We start from the raw sequence: 18,223 nt of genomic DNA, 5'->3' as shown, positions 1-18,223 counted from the left end.
TGCATAATGCAGTTGCGTCTAATAAAATGTTAATCTGGTTAAAAAACCTTTTTCTTTGTAATATTTGTCTAGTGTAAATTTAACAGTATTGTTTTTTTTTCCACGTAGTAAACAATGATTAATAATCAAAATAATGTGACACTTAACAATATTCATCTTATTTTTATTCTTTGAGGTGGGGGTGTCAGTGCGACACAAGCTCCTGACGTCGTCCTGTGAAGATATATTGTGACGGGTCCCCGTGAATAATTCTCGCCCTCCAAGCCCGGGTCTATAAAGACCTTGGCTTCTGTGTGGAAGGCGAGAGTTTACATTTTGCTTAGTCTCCCCTCCAATACCTAACAAAATACTATATATTATGACACACTTTGATAAGTATAGTGTGGTAAAAGTACCTACGATATGTGCTCATATGTCGAGATCCATGCATTATGCAAGGCTGAGACAAGTATCATAGAGAACATAAAAAAAGGTGAGCTGCGTTGGTTTGGATATGTAGAGCTAACGGACAACGAACGAATGGCTAAAAAAAATACGCTCGAGTATTCATCGACGGAGAAAACTTTGCGTAGAGTGAACGTGACATGACAAGATCCATAAAATACTTAAAGATATACTTGTTAAAAGTCGGAATAATTGGCGTACGTGCATAAGAAGATGCACGAGTGTGGAGGATGCGGGGTCTGCGTGCAAAGACACAGTTGTTATACGAGGAAACGGCGTGATGGTTTATTTGTTGTGTGTTAGTTACATTTTTTTTCTAAAATAATAGGTCACAGAAGCGACTGCAAAATTCACAGAAGTGAGCATGTTTCTTGTGCGAAAACGGCTTTTCGAGGTTGTTATTTTCCAGTAAAACTATTCGATTTAAATTGCAAATTGAATTTTTATTTATCAAGAGAATGACTTTATGACAGTTAAAATTTTTATGTGGTTGTCTAGATTTGTAGGTCTGCCTTGTGTTCTAATTGTCACAAAAATGAAAGACTCTTCGAAATATCTTACTTTCACGAACAGGCGGCTCTGACCAAAACACCGGCAGTGCATTTCTTTACATTCTGTCAATTAATACCTCTATGAAGCTTTATAACAATAACAATATCTGACCTCCTTTAAAGGCACAAAGTGACATGCACCATAATAGATTGCCCAAAATTACTGTCCCTGATAAACTTTCGTGTACCCACAAGGACCACCGGGCTCCAACACATGTTGCAGTGTGAGTACAATAGGACAAACTTCATCCACAATTATCCCCTGGCACGCATCTTTAGAATTGCTGGTAATTATGCTGAGCTGTTGGACTTGCTCCACACCACTTTTGCTGCAATCAGATCAGCTATCCTATTCATTGAATGATCATCCCCTCAATCTTCCTCTTTTTAATGTGTTTCTCTACTCAAAATGACTCTTTTGAGTAGAGAAACACATTAATTTTAAATGCTCTTCTTAATGCTTGGCAATCGCGGAATCTTCTTCTTCAGGGAGGAGGGTTACATTTCTTTTTTTACCTTCAATCCGTCAGCGCTTAGAATCTTTTTGCGTTATCCCCGATCACTGGACTACGCAGTTTTTATCAGGTAATGGTAAATTTAATCAAAAATTTGTTTTTAATATTGTTGACTCCCCTTCGTGCTGCTGCGGATATCCTAACCAATCTTCTGAACACATCCTGTGGTCTTGTCCCTTTCTCCTTCTCTATGATTACCGAATGGAGCTTCTCGCTACTATCCGTGGCCCTGTTTTAGGTCCTGTTGGATTTACAGATCTGGTGGCTTCTAAAAAGAATTTCAAGGCTTTCAAAAAGTTTTGTAATCATTTCGGCGAATTGATCATGTCCAATCAATTTAATCCCAGTCAGTGAAGAATCCACTTCCCTCTCTTCTCAAACCAATGAAGTACATATTATGTACTTCTGGATTACTTTTTTTCAGCACAAAGATGCTAAGGCTACCAGATTTCAGAGAGCTCCTTCTCTCGACTCGTGGCGTAGTGGTCAGCGCGTTTGCCGATCATGCGAGAGGTCTCGGGTTCGATTCCCGACATGGTTGACATAAAACATTTATTTAAAAAAGTGCCTGAACCGTAAGACTGATGATCTTACCTTCATGCAACAAAAATAATAAAGATGTAAATATTTTTTTTCCATTATAAACAAAGATAAATAATTAAAATAAAGTGACCTCACTGGGGTTACCCGTGCCGAGGACACTTAACAATATACTTTTTTTAATATTTTAACATGTGAGAATAAACAATGAAGACTTAATTATACAGATATATTTAACAAAATATTCAGACAGTTTTAAAACTACGTATTTAAGTTTAAATTAATTTATTAAGACCTATATTATTTATATTTGAAATCAATTTATTAAATACATTTGAAATTAATTTATTAAATTAAATTTATTAAGACCCATATTATTTATATTTGAAACGTACAATAAAAGAATAAAAAAAAAACATAAACTATACATTTGTCTAGCAGTTGATTCAATATTGGTTTGGGCAAGTGAGACAATCCATTTTACTTCCACTCAGCTCTAGTATACATTTTTTAAAGCCTTTTCTATGCTGCGATTGGTGTACCAATTTAGTGCCTTATGCACTATTGGGTGCGAAAAGGGAATGGTGATGATTGTTTTATTCGCACATTATTATACATAACCAAATAATTCAATTTTTTTCTAATATTGCGAGTCAGTGCGCATGTTTGATGTGACATTAAAAATGGGCTTTATTTTTCCTCCCTCTAACGCGCAATTCACCAGTATGGAGCAAAGTCTATCTCGCTCAAGCCGCAATTTTACCAGATCTGATGTTTTTCATACAAATTCAGAATAAAATCTCAAGCAAAACAGAATGTGCGATTGTATATAAATCAAATAATAGATATAAAAATCGTCCGCTAGAGTCAATCTCGCTTGATCTTTTGGCGCTAGTATTGAATATGACGTACGTTTATAATAATGCAATGAATACCCGTTTCTTAGTATTACATATTTTTGCCATTAATTATTAATTTATTTACACCTACACTCAACAGTGCACTAAACTTATGCGCATACTAAGGAACCGTCTATGCTTTTATGTGATAAAAATGATCGAAATAGCCTGAGGTTGATTTACCATTGCATAAAGCTAGGGTTTCCTAGGACAGCGGTGCCCGTATCTTAACGGCCGTAGTGAACGGTGATGCGGTGGACAGCCGTCGTAGTGGTGACTAGAGAGTGGTTTTATTTTTTAACGGTGATATCAACACCATTTTTATAGGAAACCACTCTCTAGTCACCGTTACGACGGCTGTCAACCGCATTAATGTTCACTACGGCCGTTAAAATACGGGCACCGCTGTCCTAGGAAACCCGAGCTTTACTCTGTAAACCATTAGGTTTGGAATAATAATGAAAAAGAGCCCTTACTGGAGTGATTTGTTCTATGGTCGACTGTTTAGTGCTCAAATTAATTTGATGATTTTGATGTCATATCGGTTAATTGGAAACAAAAAATCTTATATTCTTTTGCCATAATATGTCGATATGTTTTTTGAAAGATTTTTGTCATATTTATCTGATTTTTTGTTCTATTATAAACGTATTTACTTACTTTAACATTTTACAACAGAGATGAAGAACATTTAAGAGAAGGTAATAAAGAAGTCTAGACATCTACAGGGCTTATGACCTGTCAACGGCTGGTTTAAGTGGCCACTTTACACACTTCAAATAAAGGCAGAATGGTGAATGTTACACAGTGTGTAAAGTGGCCACTCAAACCAGCCATTGACAGGTCATAAGCCCTGTAGATGCCTGGACTTCTATATTACCTTCTCTTAAATGTTCTTCATCTATGTTGTAATATGTTAATATAAACAGCTTCCCAGGGAGTTGAATCCAGTCCTTGTCTACAAAAATTTGGACAAACTCAAAATACTGTTGTATTTACTTACATTAAAACGACCCATTTACATTATTTTGAAAAGCATTTCGAATTATTTCATTTCAAAGAGGAATTTGCGTATCTGGGAAGTATTTTTACTAGGGATGGAACGACTGAGAACGATATTGAAAGGAGGATGAGTGCAGAGAACCGAGTGAACGCTGCACTTAAATCAACTTTGGCAAATAATGTTTGTCGCAAGAAGCAAAATTAGCAGTTCACAATGGAATCCCGGTCCCGACCCTGATGTATGGGAGCGAAGTATGGACTTGGAAAAAACAGGGATGAAAGTAGGCTGAATGCTGTCGAATCGCGATCTCTCAGGTGGTAAAACTATGTGCGATAGATGCACAAATGCCGAGATCCGTACATTATGTAAGGCTGAGACAAGCATTATTGACAAAATCAAGAAAGGAGCTCCGCGTTGGTTTGGACATGTAGAGCAAATGGACAGCGAAAAATGACTAAAAATATTTAAAATGATAATGTTGATGGATGCAGAAATAAAGGAAGACCGAAAAAGACGTGACATGAGCAAATCCAACAAATACTTGAATCGGCGCGCGTGCATGAGAAGGTATCTGAATTTGGAGGAAGCGAGATGTGTATGCCAACTAAAGATATAAACTCTTTTTCTATGATATATTTTGTTGCCCTTTAATTATGAGGAATAATTTTATGGTTTTTTAAAATATTTTTTATTTCCTTTTTTAATAACTGTAAAATAAAAAAGTGCCGCATAATCTTTTACAGAATTTTTTCATTTATCTTTCTTTTATTACACAAAAATATTATACCTGTCTATTTATTATAGGAGCGAAAATTCATAGACATTTCTTATATACCCACGAACAGGCCATGCCCGTGTGAGATTTTTTTGTTTACTATTTTTACTGATAATATGTATTTCATTACAATGTAATTATCCTTTATTTTTTTAAATACTCTGTTTAACCTCTTATGTATATTGTAAAAAGCCAAAAAAAAAAAGATAAAAAAGGAAGAGAGTGATGTGGTGTTCTATCCTCTCTTAATTTTTTTTTTTTTTTCAACTATTTATTAATAACTGTTTTATGCAATCGACCTTTGATTCGTGAGTCCGCCATATAACTACGCCCATGGGTTTAAAAACAGCTTCATAAATTAAGCGTTTGATTTTATTGCGACATTTATTACTTTTCCATCGAGCCCCGACGATATGACATGTGAGGTCTATAAAATAACTCATTATCCTCGAGGGGATGAAGATATTTCCACATAAGGTTGTCTATTAATCAAGTCCGTCATTCCCTCTATCAGGTGAGATAGCGCGGCCTAATGGAATACATTAAGCGTTTGACGTGTTTTTGTGTTTAAAATAATGTTTTTACAGAAATTCCCCAGTAGATGGGATAAGGTGCTTTTGTAAAAGCTCGTAGTCGCGATAAAATGAAAATGAAGAGATTTTGAGTGTTGTTATATTTAGAATGATATTCGTCGTGTGATAAAGTAATTGAATAACGCATTCGTAATATTATTTATTATTTTTATTTACATTTACGTGAATCAAATCTTTCTTTCATCTCCCCGGCTCCATCTCCTCACTGTCTGTAATAAATAAATAACAAATGTTCCAAACATTAACTAATTGTGGTCAAACATTATGATTAATGTTGGTAAACATTTGTATTTAACCACTTCCCGACTGTTTATGTCTACCGGTTTCGAGACGTACCCGGCTCTTCGTCAGGTCAAGAGCTCAGTAAAAGCTTGGACTTCCAAATTAAAAAATTGATGAATTATAACAAATATTTTCATATATTTTAAATTAATATTTTACATAAATTGTCATATTTTATTTTTCTGTAATAAATTTACAGTTGTTTTAATTTAATTTATAAATAAAATAGAAAAATAAGAGATAACAATTAAACTTTTTTTTATTATTAAGGTAAGTTAATCAGAATTTTAGAAAAATTACATTTTAATGTTTTTTTAAATGGAAATAAACTAAATGATTTTTCTGATGGACATAAACATAAGCCCTTTCATTGAGATGATTTCAAAAAAATGACAGTCAAATTTTTGTTTCACTGGGTTATTTATTCGTATTATAATAATCTTAATTCGCTCAGTCACGTACGCGTCATCCTACGTCATCATCACTCATTCTTACCAAGTTCTCCTCCCCCTCCCCATCCATCTTTTCCCCTCTTTATTACTCTCGGAGATGTTGATATTGATTTAGAATATAAAAATACCTCCACTTACCATAAAAAAAAACACCATAAAGCCCTTAATTTTTGGTGTCCGCGCGGATAAACAATAAGTGTTTTCGCCCTGAGTTAAATTCCTGGAGTGCTATTTTGAATCTTCTCGCGGAGGTAGAGAAGACCGCCCCTATGTACGGAAAAGCAGATGATAATAATGAATAATAATATGTATAGTGAGTATCAATATTCATTCTTAAGTACATTCACGGAGACTGGACTGCTGAACACGTGCGAACCGCGAGCCCACCGAATGATGAGCCCATTACACACCATGGTAAAAATCAACTCGGCACAGTAAAATGACAAAAAAATAATAAAAAGGGTGAACTAGTGTTTATTGTATTATAAGTATATTTTATTATTGTTATCATTCTATTTAATACCAGGCAAATTTGAATTATTTTTAATTTATTTACCGTTTAAAAATAATTACTAAATTGAACAAGGAAATATCACAACGAATACCGATAAAAATATATGAAGTGGATGTAGAATTATTTATTGTATTTCTTAAATCAGTATGGATATTGTGAAAAATGTTTTCATGCATGAATGTAAAAAAGAAATAAAATAAAAAACCCATTGCAAGAACAACGCAACATGTTTGGCCTGGGTAATTATGATGTCAAGATTCGTGACAATGTTCTTAACAAATTTGAATGGGCAGGAACAAATAAACATGAATCGTGACGTATTAGGGGCTTGGCCAATGGAATGACCGTTCTTGCGGGAATTTAAAATTACAAATTAAAAAATGTTTTTATGCCACTAATAATAAGAAAAAAAAATTTTTTTTACTGTTCGTATTTCATCGACTTTTATTACTTTCAAAAGTTGAAAAATGAATATTTCCCTACTAAAAAAATATAAAATACATGATATTAACTTGGGTGCACCATGTATTGTTAGATTGTTAGATAACAACTGTCACCAAAATTCTCTTGAGAGAGTCCAAAAATTTTTTTTACGGTACATAAATTTCAAACTTAGAATCAGTCATGAATTTTTAAATTACGATTTTTTACTAAAAACATTAAATTTGTTAAAACTTAACGATAGAAGAAAAATTAAAGACCTTTTAAATTGATTCAAAATTGTAAATTCAAAATGGGATTGCTCTGAACTGTTATCTCTCATCAACTTCAGGGTGCCTGGAAGAATGACTAGACAGGTGCCACCGTTTTGAAGCAACAATTCACGGACAGTGTATACTTGTAATGCAGTATTAAATAGACTTCATGAACTCGGCAATAGTTATTCCCACGTATCTAATATATTTAGTGCAGGGTATTGTTCCTATAGAACAAACCTTTTGAACTTTTTCAAAGATGGTGAATGGTAATTATATTTATTTATTCATGCATTTCAGATACAGTTTTTTGTTCACTTTGCCTAGCTGAGTGAAACAGTACTTATGATTTTCTTGTTGTTTTACTGTAGAATGTTTTATTATTTAAACTTTCTGCTGAATATGCTGTATAATTTTTAGGTTATTTTTTTAATATAAATTTTGTATAATTTTTGGTTTGATTTTTTTTATTTATAAATCTTGTTTTTAAAATACATGTTTTTGAAAAAAAGGAAAAAAATATTATGCCAAAAATGTTAATATTATAAATGTTTGTAAAAGGCAGATATGCCGTTTATGTTAATAAAATAAAAAATAAAAAAATCTCGCAGATGTCTCCCCGATACAGAGCGAAAAAGACAACTGCGCGACCCGACACTGTCTTTGATCGATCCGTCGATAAAATACCTCTAAGCTTTAAAAATATGTGGAATAATTTTCTTAGTCTTTTGCACATTGAATCTATTTGTTATCCTGTCCATATCTATATCTTTCCCACCCCACCGGCGTGGAAGTTGCGAGCTTTTAAAATGTTAAGAGACTATTGGTCAACCTGTATATATGTCTATTTTCGAAAAGGTAAAGTTTTACGGAAAAAAGTATCCTTACGATACTTTTAAAATCTGTGTTTGACAAAATTCACAAATGAAATATTTGATACGCAAGCAATAATTTTAACGTCTGACTAAGCAAACTAGTCTATATATTTCGTCTCCCCGTCTCATCGATTGTCTTTATATTTCTGTTGTTAGCGAAAACTCCACTGCGAGAACTATCACAAGGAACTGCTTTGTATCGGAATATTGAGACAATATGTCAAAGAAACGGCCATTGTTGTCACAATAATGTTCGCCTCCTTTACTCCTGACATAAGCCCTTTATATGAAAGAGGACCGAATCTAGACGGTTCTTTGCCCAATGAGGAATTGAATGACTTTAATAATATTATTTATTTAATTAATTTATCTACCTCATACGAACTTTTACAAAAAAGCAATATAAAATTATTAACGGAAGCTCATTGTAATTTATTATAGAAAACAAAATTAGCCGTTTGCCCAACTGGACGCGAAACTGCTCGTTTTCAGGTTACTCAAAATATGCGTATTTAAACCTTTAAATTATCAGAATTTATCCGAAGTCTCACATAAAAAAAATATACCGTTACCACGGTTATTTTTTTATTTGAAAATAGAAATAATAAAAATGAAGTAAAATAACTATTTTACAGATTAGAGTACAGAAAATCCAGGCTTGAGTTTGTCGGAGGCATTTTTGTATAAATCTCTAAGAGTGTTCAACGTCTTGGATGAAAATAAATAGTTCTCCAAAAAAATGTCATGTTTAAGATAAACTTCCATTACTTGGTTTTTGTCGAAGGGAACTGTATAAGATTGCTCCGGGGATAAATTTATAATATCGATGTTGTTTTCATTAGTACCCTTAATGAATATTGGGAAGATGCAATTGAATGAATTAAATGTAATAAATGTTAGCAATAGAAACGATAATATTGTATAATGTTTTAACTGTTTGTGTATTCTAAACTTTTTTATTCATTAGTTTTTTAAATTTTTTTAAAACAATTTTTATTATTGTATTTTTAAATTAGTTTTGGCTATACTGTATGAAATTGCTAGTGGCAATAAGTTCGCCATTTAACCATGTATGCCTTTGTTTTTTTATTTGTATTTATCTCATTAAATATAACGGTTAAAAAAGATTTATAACAGTTATTATATGAATACATGTTTAAAATTTTAGAATAAACTTAAGAGTGATGATTAATAATTTATAAATGAAGTTATTATTTATATTATATATTTTTATGTATTATGAGTGTGACAATGTTAAAAATAGATATTTATTTATTCATTCAAACTTATACTCGTTTAAATATTAATGAACTTATTAAGACTTTTTAGGTTGTTTCCAAAGGGAATAATTAACAATAAAAAATACATATTTAAATTAATAAGATTAAAGTATAATGACATGTGATGCAATAGAATAACAACATGTATGTTTACTATTGCTCATTGAAACATCAAATTATTAATTAATCTGTTAACTTAGTTATTTATTTAAATATATAGTTTTATATAAGTGCATTATTATTATTATTTTTAATATTACAATTATTTATTGAATTATGAATTATTATTTAATAATTTCATAAATACATGATCTTTGTTTCGTCATGATTCATTAAATAACTTATCCGTATCATGTTTTTCAATATGTGTAAATTATTTAAAAAAATATTGATTGATGTGTAATAATATTGATTTTAGTATAAAACGACCCCGACTTAACACGGAATTTTCTATCAAGTCGGGATATGAAAATTAACAACTGTACTAAAGTTCAATCAAATTTTAATTATGGTGATCTCACCAGGAGTTGAACGAAAACCCCCCGTACACGAATCAAGGAGCCTCTTATATTTATAATATAATATAATATACTTTATATTATACATACGGCATGTACGGAGAGTTCCTGGTTCGATTTCTGAAATAATTTATTATAATTAACAATGAAAAGACAAATATTTGCGTTCTTATTACTAACCGAAATACTTTGTGACGAAATTTATAAAAGTTGAAAATTAATTTGAAAGAGTGGCAAAGCCGGGTTTGAACCTTGTACTTCTGATTTGTGATTCGTCAATATTACCACGGGACTACAATCAGGTCCCATTTTTTTCAAATGTTTTTTTAAAATACATTTTTAACTGAAGAATTTGAGAAATTGTTTACAATTATGGTGTCTCGACCGACCCTACTCAAGACAACTGCAAGTATTAGCCATTATATTACACCACAGGGGTCGCTCTTTGATATTTGAAAAGTGCTGCGTAAATAAACTTTTATTTATTGATGCGCAACTTAAGTTTCATTTTACGAAGAATTTTCAGGTACTAAATACAGTAAATACGAGTAAATAACATCCTGAAATTTGGATACTTTGCAATGTTTGAGTTTACCCCCCTTTTTCAAAGAAAATCCTGCGCCTTCTTCGTTTCACTTCATACCAATGTTATTTCAGCCTTAGGGTGGATTTTGAAAACAAAACCTTTGTAAATAAACTTTTACAAATCGGGCAAACAAATCCTTAAATTACGTCCTTTCTAATGGTTTCCTTTTATCAATACTTACGGTCTACTCGTGAAAAACAACCTTAGCTTTATTTAGAATCTTTTAATATGAGTAGTACCTACTTACTGAGTGCTAATTTAATATTTTAACCCTATCAGATCTGATTTTTTTCTGTGGGTATGAAAAATTGTTTTTATTCTGTATGCGTTGAAATAATTATATCATTTTAGGTATGTTTATTGAACAATATTTTAAGCTCATTATAATTTATAGAGACAAGGACTGAATTTAACCCTCCAGGGAGTAATTAAAATCAAAATAATATAAAAAAAGATCGTGAATATTTCAAAGAAGGGAATATGGAACTCTAGGTATTTACAGGGCTCATGTCTACTTGATTACTATTGAATTTATTGACAGATTTAAGTGGTCATTTTAGACACCGCGCAACCTTTTATATTCTGCCTATACACATTTTGATAATTTATGTAGCGCCGTTTTTGTAAAAATCACCTCAAGGGCGCTGTACAATAAATAAATATTCCACCACGTCTTGCACCTACTACAGAGCGCATAGACAATAAGAAATCTAGCCCCTATTTACATTTTTTCATTTTATTTATTTACAATATGGATAACATAACAGATAAAAATATCCAAAGGGTAGCTTTTGTAGATTTTGGGTAGTCACTAGTCAGTGTCGCAGTGTCGCACATGAGCAAACACATGTTGTTTGCTTAATTCCTAGAAGATCGTTCAGTCAACGTGTAGTTGCCAGAGGGGGGAAAGAAGCCTATTGTTCCAACGATTTTGTATCCATTTTAGTCTGTATTATTTCGTTTTATAATGGGTATGAAATTCCCGCTCAATTTGATTTATTTTTTACATTATGATTAGACAAACTTGTGTATGAGAGTGGTTTGAGGATTGACGTATCATTTTGTATGTACGAGTATATTGAAAATAGTATCTTAAATCTATTGAGTATTTATCAATAAGTTCATTTTTAGAAGCACTGTTGTAATTTATCGTGGGAGGTAGTATTCCAGACAGTCAAATCTTGTTACATTCGCATCACAAATAAATACATTCTTTAACGATTTTAATGGATTTATATTATTTTTTTATGACTTTAAAATAGGCGCACTGTTTTTTAAAATTTTCCGTTATTCACTACGTGTCACTTAATTTAGTAAGAATACAGCGCAAAATAGTGCTTTAAAATGTTCTCTGTTCGTATTTCTTCAATTATTTTGACTGCTGATTTACGTGAAGTTTAAGAACCTTTATTCTGAAAAGATATTTTATTTTTACTTAAAATATTTAAAAAAATAACATATCACTTAGAAACCATGAGTCCGGTTTTGAATTGGGATGCAACATAATGGAAATGAAATCATGCATATTATTTTTAAAATACTATAACATAAACATACATTTTAATAAACGTCTGGACAATACATTTTATGTATATAAATCGATAAAATATCTCGCAGCAATCTCTTGTAATGTCCTTTTCTCTTAGACAAAATCCAAACATGTACACTTCTCGTGAAAATGGCTTTTGGAACCGGGTTTGATCGGGTTGTGGTCCTGTGGCTAGTGTCTCGGACTCACAGACCAAAGGTCTGTGATTCGAATCCCACTATACCCCAACTTGATTCCATTTTCTAATAGTGAGTTATTTACAACTCGTTGAAAATGGCCCTCAAAATTAAATATTTGGGTAAATCATAAGAACGCAAATATTTCTTTTTTCAAAAAAAAAAAAACCAGAATAATAATTAATAAAATTGTAGAGGAAGCAAAGTATGTAAGAAAAAAACATGGAAAAGGAAAAAGGATTTACTTATAATTTAGTTATGAATCCATATAAAATACAAAATATGTAAGCTTGCACGTAGCCAAAGATTGAAAGTTAGACGAATATTTTTTCACTTTCCTTAATGTCAATGATACAATGTCCAATACAGGAAATCTGTGAAAAATCTAGGTGTCCTAATGGATGAACAATATGAAGGTCTATGCTTTTGAGCTCATACTAATGGATTAATTTGAATCATTTTTTTTTGCATACACTTTTACAAAACAATTTTCCTGTTAGTATCAAATGCTTACTCGTTCGCACATTATCACGACTCATTTTTGATTCAGCTGATGTTTTCACGACGGAGTTAAGCTCTGAACTACTTGATAAATTTAAATGACTTCAGAATACATGAATTAAGTATACATTTGGTCTTTGAAAATATGACCGCCTATCCGATTATCTTATGGAACTGAATTGGCTCAATATTAGATGGCGTAGAAAGTACCAAACCCTCTGATTTCAATTTAGTATGTAAGATTAGGTTGTTGAGGGTTAGAAAAAGCTCTTAGTATAGTTAGAGATTGACAGAAAAGACACGAGGTTGCTGTTTAACCCGTATTTAGTACATAGCGAATAAGATACAGCACTTGGTTGTGTAGCGCGAGCGTAGCGGCGATGATGGGTTGAAGAGACTGCACTTGAACTACATGCTGAAGTTGAAGTTGAAGTTGGTTGGAAGAAATTGCCATTTGGCAATAAGCCCGCTAATATACAATGAGCATTGTGAACAAGAAGTTAAATAAATAAATTTAAAAAAAATGAAAAATCATGGGTAAAGAAATTTTCCTTTCTCTTCTTTAATCTCCGTTATTTTTACTTTCTGCTATTTTATTCCGTTTTCCCATTGACGAGTATTGATATGCATTAATTTACATGTATATACACATTGCTAGTTGCATTTTTTTTTCCTCGCATACGTTTCGACACTAAAATTTGAAAATAACGCTTTTTTATGTTTGTTTGGTTGAAAGAAAGTGCCATTTAGAAATAAGTCCGCCAATGTAAAAATTAATATAAATGAAAAAAATCTATAAAAAACAAAATTTGAGCTGAATAGTGTTCTAGCCTTTTTGCCAATCATGACGGGGAATTGGCGTTATGATTTATTGTTGTATGAATAAATTCGCTTTAATTCTCTGAAATATTGAAAAAACTTCTTGAGTTTGGAAATAGGCTTAGAATCGATAAATATTTTATAAAATCAAAATGTAAATGGATGAATTCAACGTTGTGTTGTTTGAAAATTTGTGTATTTAAATCACGTAAACATTTGTGATATATTTTACGTAATTAATAATTTTGGAAATTAAATCTAGCAACTCTAAAACACAGTTAATTTAATCAAAATGTCGAGTTCATACATTTATTACGTGACACTTTGAATCCCTAAAAATTCCCGAAAAAGCTGCCAACATAATTTATTTAAAAAAAACGAGTATCTTGTTTTGCCTGGCCAGAATTATTTATGTTTGGATATTTTTATAAAATAAAAAGAAAAACTAGTAGAAAGCGTTCAAATTAGATGGCAGAAGACACAATTTTTTCATATTAAGGTTTTTATAAATATGTGACATATTATGATTTACCCAAATATCATTTGCAAAAAGTTGAAAATATTTAACTTATACAACATTTTGAGTTTGTCAAAATGTTTGTAGACAAAATACTGAATTTCACCCTCTAGGGAGTCATTAAGATAAAAAAAAATACAACAGGGATGAAGAGCATTTTAGAGAAGGGAATATGGATATCTAGGCATTTACTCGGCTTATGCCCTGTCATTGGCTGGTTAAAATGGCCACATTACACACTTTTTAATATTCACTTTTTTTTATGTTTAAACAACCATATTTTTTAAATTTGTCCACCTGTTGGCCATATGATATAATTTGAACAATATTTTTTTTCACAACAAGAAAGGTTTCAGCACTTTAACTTCACTAAAATTAACATGTGGAAGAATTGAAGAAATATGGATGTTCAAGATTTTAAGATGTTCTCCATCTCCATCCCTGTTGTAATTTTTTAATTTACTATTTAACAACGGAAATAAAGTTGTGGCAGAGCGGGATTATACTAGCCATGGCACTATATAATCCAGCTCAAATGATTAAATAAATAAGTACTTCTGTTTTTATTGTTATTACTATTATTATTTTCAGACTTTTACTTACAAAACTCGTTAGCAGATGTACCTACTTTAGGTAGTTTTTAAAAAATTGTTTGAAGTTCGGTTGAATTTAAAATTAATATAGTTTGATTTGTTTTACGCCTTACGAAAAGGAACCGGCGGTTTCCGAAACCGGTCGGAATATTAACTTTTTGTAAGTTATGATAAAAATATTTTTTTTTATGAAATGAATCATGAGGCATGAAAGTGTTAATACAAAATGTATAATTCAATTTCAGGATACGGACACATCGCTCCCAAAACTCACATGGGAAAAGTGGTGACCATATTTTACGCCATTTTGGGAATTCCGCTCATGTTGCTCTGTTTGTCCACCATTGGAGACGTAATGGCTACATCATTCAGGTATTCTCTTTTAACTCTTTACCGTCGCATGCTTTGAAATGTTGAACTCTTTAGCGCGGAGAGAATCACGAAACAAACAAATATGTTTAAAAAAAAAAAAAATTGCCGTAAAAATCTTAAAAACTGACCGCGCAATTCCGTTGGCACGCAGCAAGGAAGATTTTTTTCCATCACAACTGGTCAGAGGCCCTATAACAGAGGTGAATTTAATGTAGTTATGTGGAACCGACAGCCATAGAAAAGTTAAACTGAGATAATAGCACTGTTTTGAAAAGAGTGAATAATAAAATTTTCACAACAGTTGGAATGTTTTTTACTTCGACAAATGAAAAATAATCCTTTTTTTTATTTAACACCAAAAAAATTAATGATGTAATTGACGAGTTATAATGATTTTGGTTGACCACACAACCAAAGATGCGCAATTTGTAGAATTCAGCCTAGTGAAGCACTCATGTATTTTATGTCATTATTTATTAAAAATATAATTTTATTTTTATTTAGGGTAGTGAGTTGTAAAGAATCACTTATTTCATTTGTTATAATATTTGTAGAAAAAAATAATCATGTGTTGAAAGAATTTTGGTGAATTTTAATGTCTGGCTTACCACACTTAAGCTAGGGTTTCCTAGGACAGCGGTGCCCGTATTTTAACGGCCGTTGTGAACGGTGATGCGGTGGACAGCCGTCGTAACAGTGACTAGAGTGTGGTTTCCTAGGAAAACGGTGTTATCAACACCATTTAACTCTGTTTCCCTAGGAAACCACTCTCTAGTCGACGTTACGACGGCTGTCCACCGCATCACCGTTCACTACGGCCGTTAAGATGCGGGCACCGCTGTCCTAGGAAACCCTAGCTTAACTCACACAATCAAAATTATGCACTTTATTTTATTTATTTTATTAACATAAACGGCAAATCTGCCTTTTACGAAAAATTATAATACTCACATATTTGGCTTTATATATTTTTTTTGAAAATCATAAATTTCCCTTTACCCAAGATTTGTAAAAAAATTAAACCTAAAAGTTGTACAAGATTTATTAAAAAAATTAACCTAAAAATTATACAACATATTCAGTAGAAAGTTTAAACAATTTAAAACAAATTCAATAATACTATGTTTAAAGTAATATAACAAGAAAATCATTCAGCTGGGCATAGTGAACAAAAAAGTGTATTTTTTATGAAATGTATGAATAAATAAATATAATTACCATTTACCACATTTGAAAAAGTTCAAAAGGTTTGTTCTATAGGAACAATACCCTACACTAAATATATCTGATACGTGGGAATAACTATTGCCGAGTTCATGAAGTATGTTCAATACGGCATTACAAGTATACACTGTCCGTGAATTGTAGAAAACAACCCGATGTAATATTGAATGATACCTCATTCAAATTTTGAATGGTGACATTATGTATCAAAACTTTTTTTATTTAGTGAATTTATAAAATTTAAGTTCTTATAAATAGATTTAGTTTTTATTTAGAAATTTTTTATTATAGGAACTAGAACCATCCAAAATCCCTTAAAAATGCCAAGTTTAATCCGCTTTTCTTCGGGAGCACGGTTTACAAATACCATAATTATATTTGAAAAATGCAAGACGTACCAATACAGAAGTTTTTGTTATGATATTTTGTCAAAATAAATTCAGTTTTAAGGTGCGGAAAACGGGACAAAGAATCGTCGATTTTGTCTCTTTTAGTTAAGCATAAAAGGTCCATCTTTTTCTCACAGGATTGGGGAGGCACCTGAAGACAGTAAAAGTAATAATTTTCAAATATCTGTTTATCAAAATTCCCTTTCACCGCATATTCTCACAGTTAATGTAATCAGAAACCCAAAAATAAAACTTTCGATTGTGTTAATTTAATCTGTACACGACTTGAAAATTGACTCAAATCTAGCGATAGCAAAGCATTGCCGGGTTCAGTTCGTTTTATATAATAAGGCATGAATTTTGTGCTCACACATTTTAACTCATTTTAGTGAATACTTGTAAAGTGTATCCGTTTACTAACTTTTTAGTGTGTAACGTTTTCAAAACATCCTCGCCTCTGCGTCAGGACTCTAAACTTTGTAATAAAAAAACATGAAAATAAAATGGTTTAAAATTATAATAAAACAAGTGTTAATTAAGAAATAAGTGTATGTTTAAGTATTTATGTAAATATAAGGTGTTAATAGAAGTGTTTTTCTTTATTTTTAAATGAAAAAATGTACACTTAAAGTAAAACAAAATGGTAAAAGTTATATGTTTTTGAAAAGAAAATTTTCTGCTCTTAAAATAATGTATTTGCTTTATTTAATATTACATTTGATAACAAAACTTCAAAATGGAATCTCAAGTAGAAGAAAGTAACCATTTTAATCACCTCCTTTTATTCGCGTTCGAAATAACATTAATAAAGCTGCTAAAGTTGTTCAGGATATTTGCGTAGTGTACAGTGAAAATATAAGTTAATTACTTATTTGTAGTTAAGTAATGGACATTACTGAGTAATTTTTTTTTTTTTTTGTGGACTCTTGCCCTCTTCATTTGGAAAAAAACATACCTAACTGGTAACATCCAAATATAATGGCTGAAGAGGTTAACTTGAAATAAAGTGTTTTCATCTATTTTCACGGCAGACTCAATTATTGGAAAATTAATAACATGAAAGAAAATGTTTGAATTTTCATGTTAAAGTCAGACCCCAAAGAAAATTCAGTAGATACTATAAAGTCTGATTTATCTAAATTATTCAATGGCCTACCTACTGAAAATCTAAACGTGTAAACAATTTTAATATTTAAGAAATAAACCTACGCTAACGCTTTAATACATAAGTTTAACCTTTTTTCATATGATAAAATAATTGAGGGCATTGGAAGCAAAGATAGCAAACTCCCGTTTTGGTGTTTTCGAGAAAAATAACAAAAACTGCCACACTTATGCCAAAGAGATTCTTCTTGTTAGAAATGTTATTTTCACTGAACTTAAACTTTCAGATACTAATAAATTAGCTTTAGTAGAAACACGCATTCAAAAAACTTTCTTAATATTCGTATGGCACGGTCATTTTGAAAATTTAAATCTCAAGCCTGTGTCATTGGTCGAATAAAATGGCTGATGGATACTGCTATTTTTGTTTTTTGTATTTTTTTATTTATTTTTATTC

The 18,223-nt window shown here is 31.4% G+C and overlaps 1 protein-coding gene across 1 annotated transcript in view; it reads left to right on the top strand.

Moving 5' to 3' along the window:
• LOC148275108 (uncharacterized) overlaps positions 1-18,223 on the top strand; it is a 40,320-nt gene that overhangs the window by 3,703 nt on the left and 18,394 nt on the right. The window contains exon 3 of the mRNA XM_088236130.1: positions 14,923-15,049. Coding sequence (XP_088092256.1) covers positions 14,923-15,049 — 127 coding nt within the window. The remainder of the gene's footprint in view (positions 1-14,922; positions 15,050-18,223) is intronic.

The sequence above is a fragment of the Micrasema longulum genome, unplaced genomic scaffold, assembly GCF_059751315.1.
Source record: "Micrasema longulum isolate JH-2025_06_02 unplaced genomic scaffold, ASM5975131v1 h1tg001510l, whole genome shotgun sequence".
Classification (NCBI taxonomy): domain Eukaryota; kingdom Metazoa; phylum Arthropoda; class Insecta; order Trichoptera; family Brachycentridae; genus Micrasema; species Micrasema longulum.
This window is presented reverse-complemented; position numbering and strand designations above follow the sequence as displayed.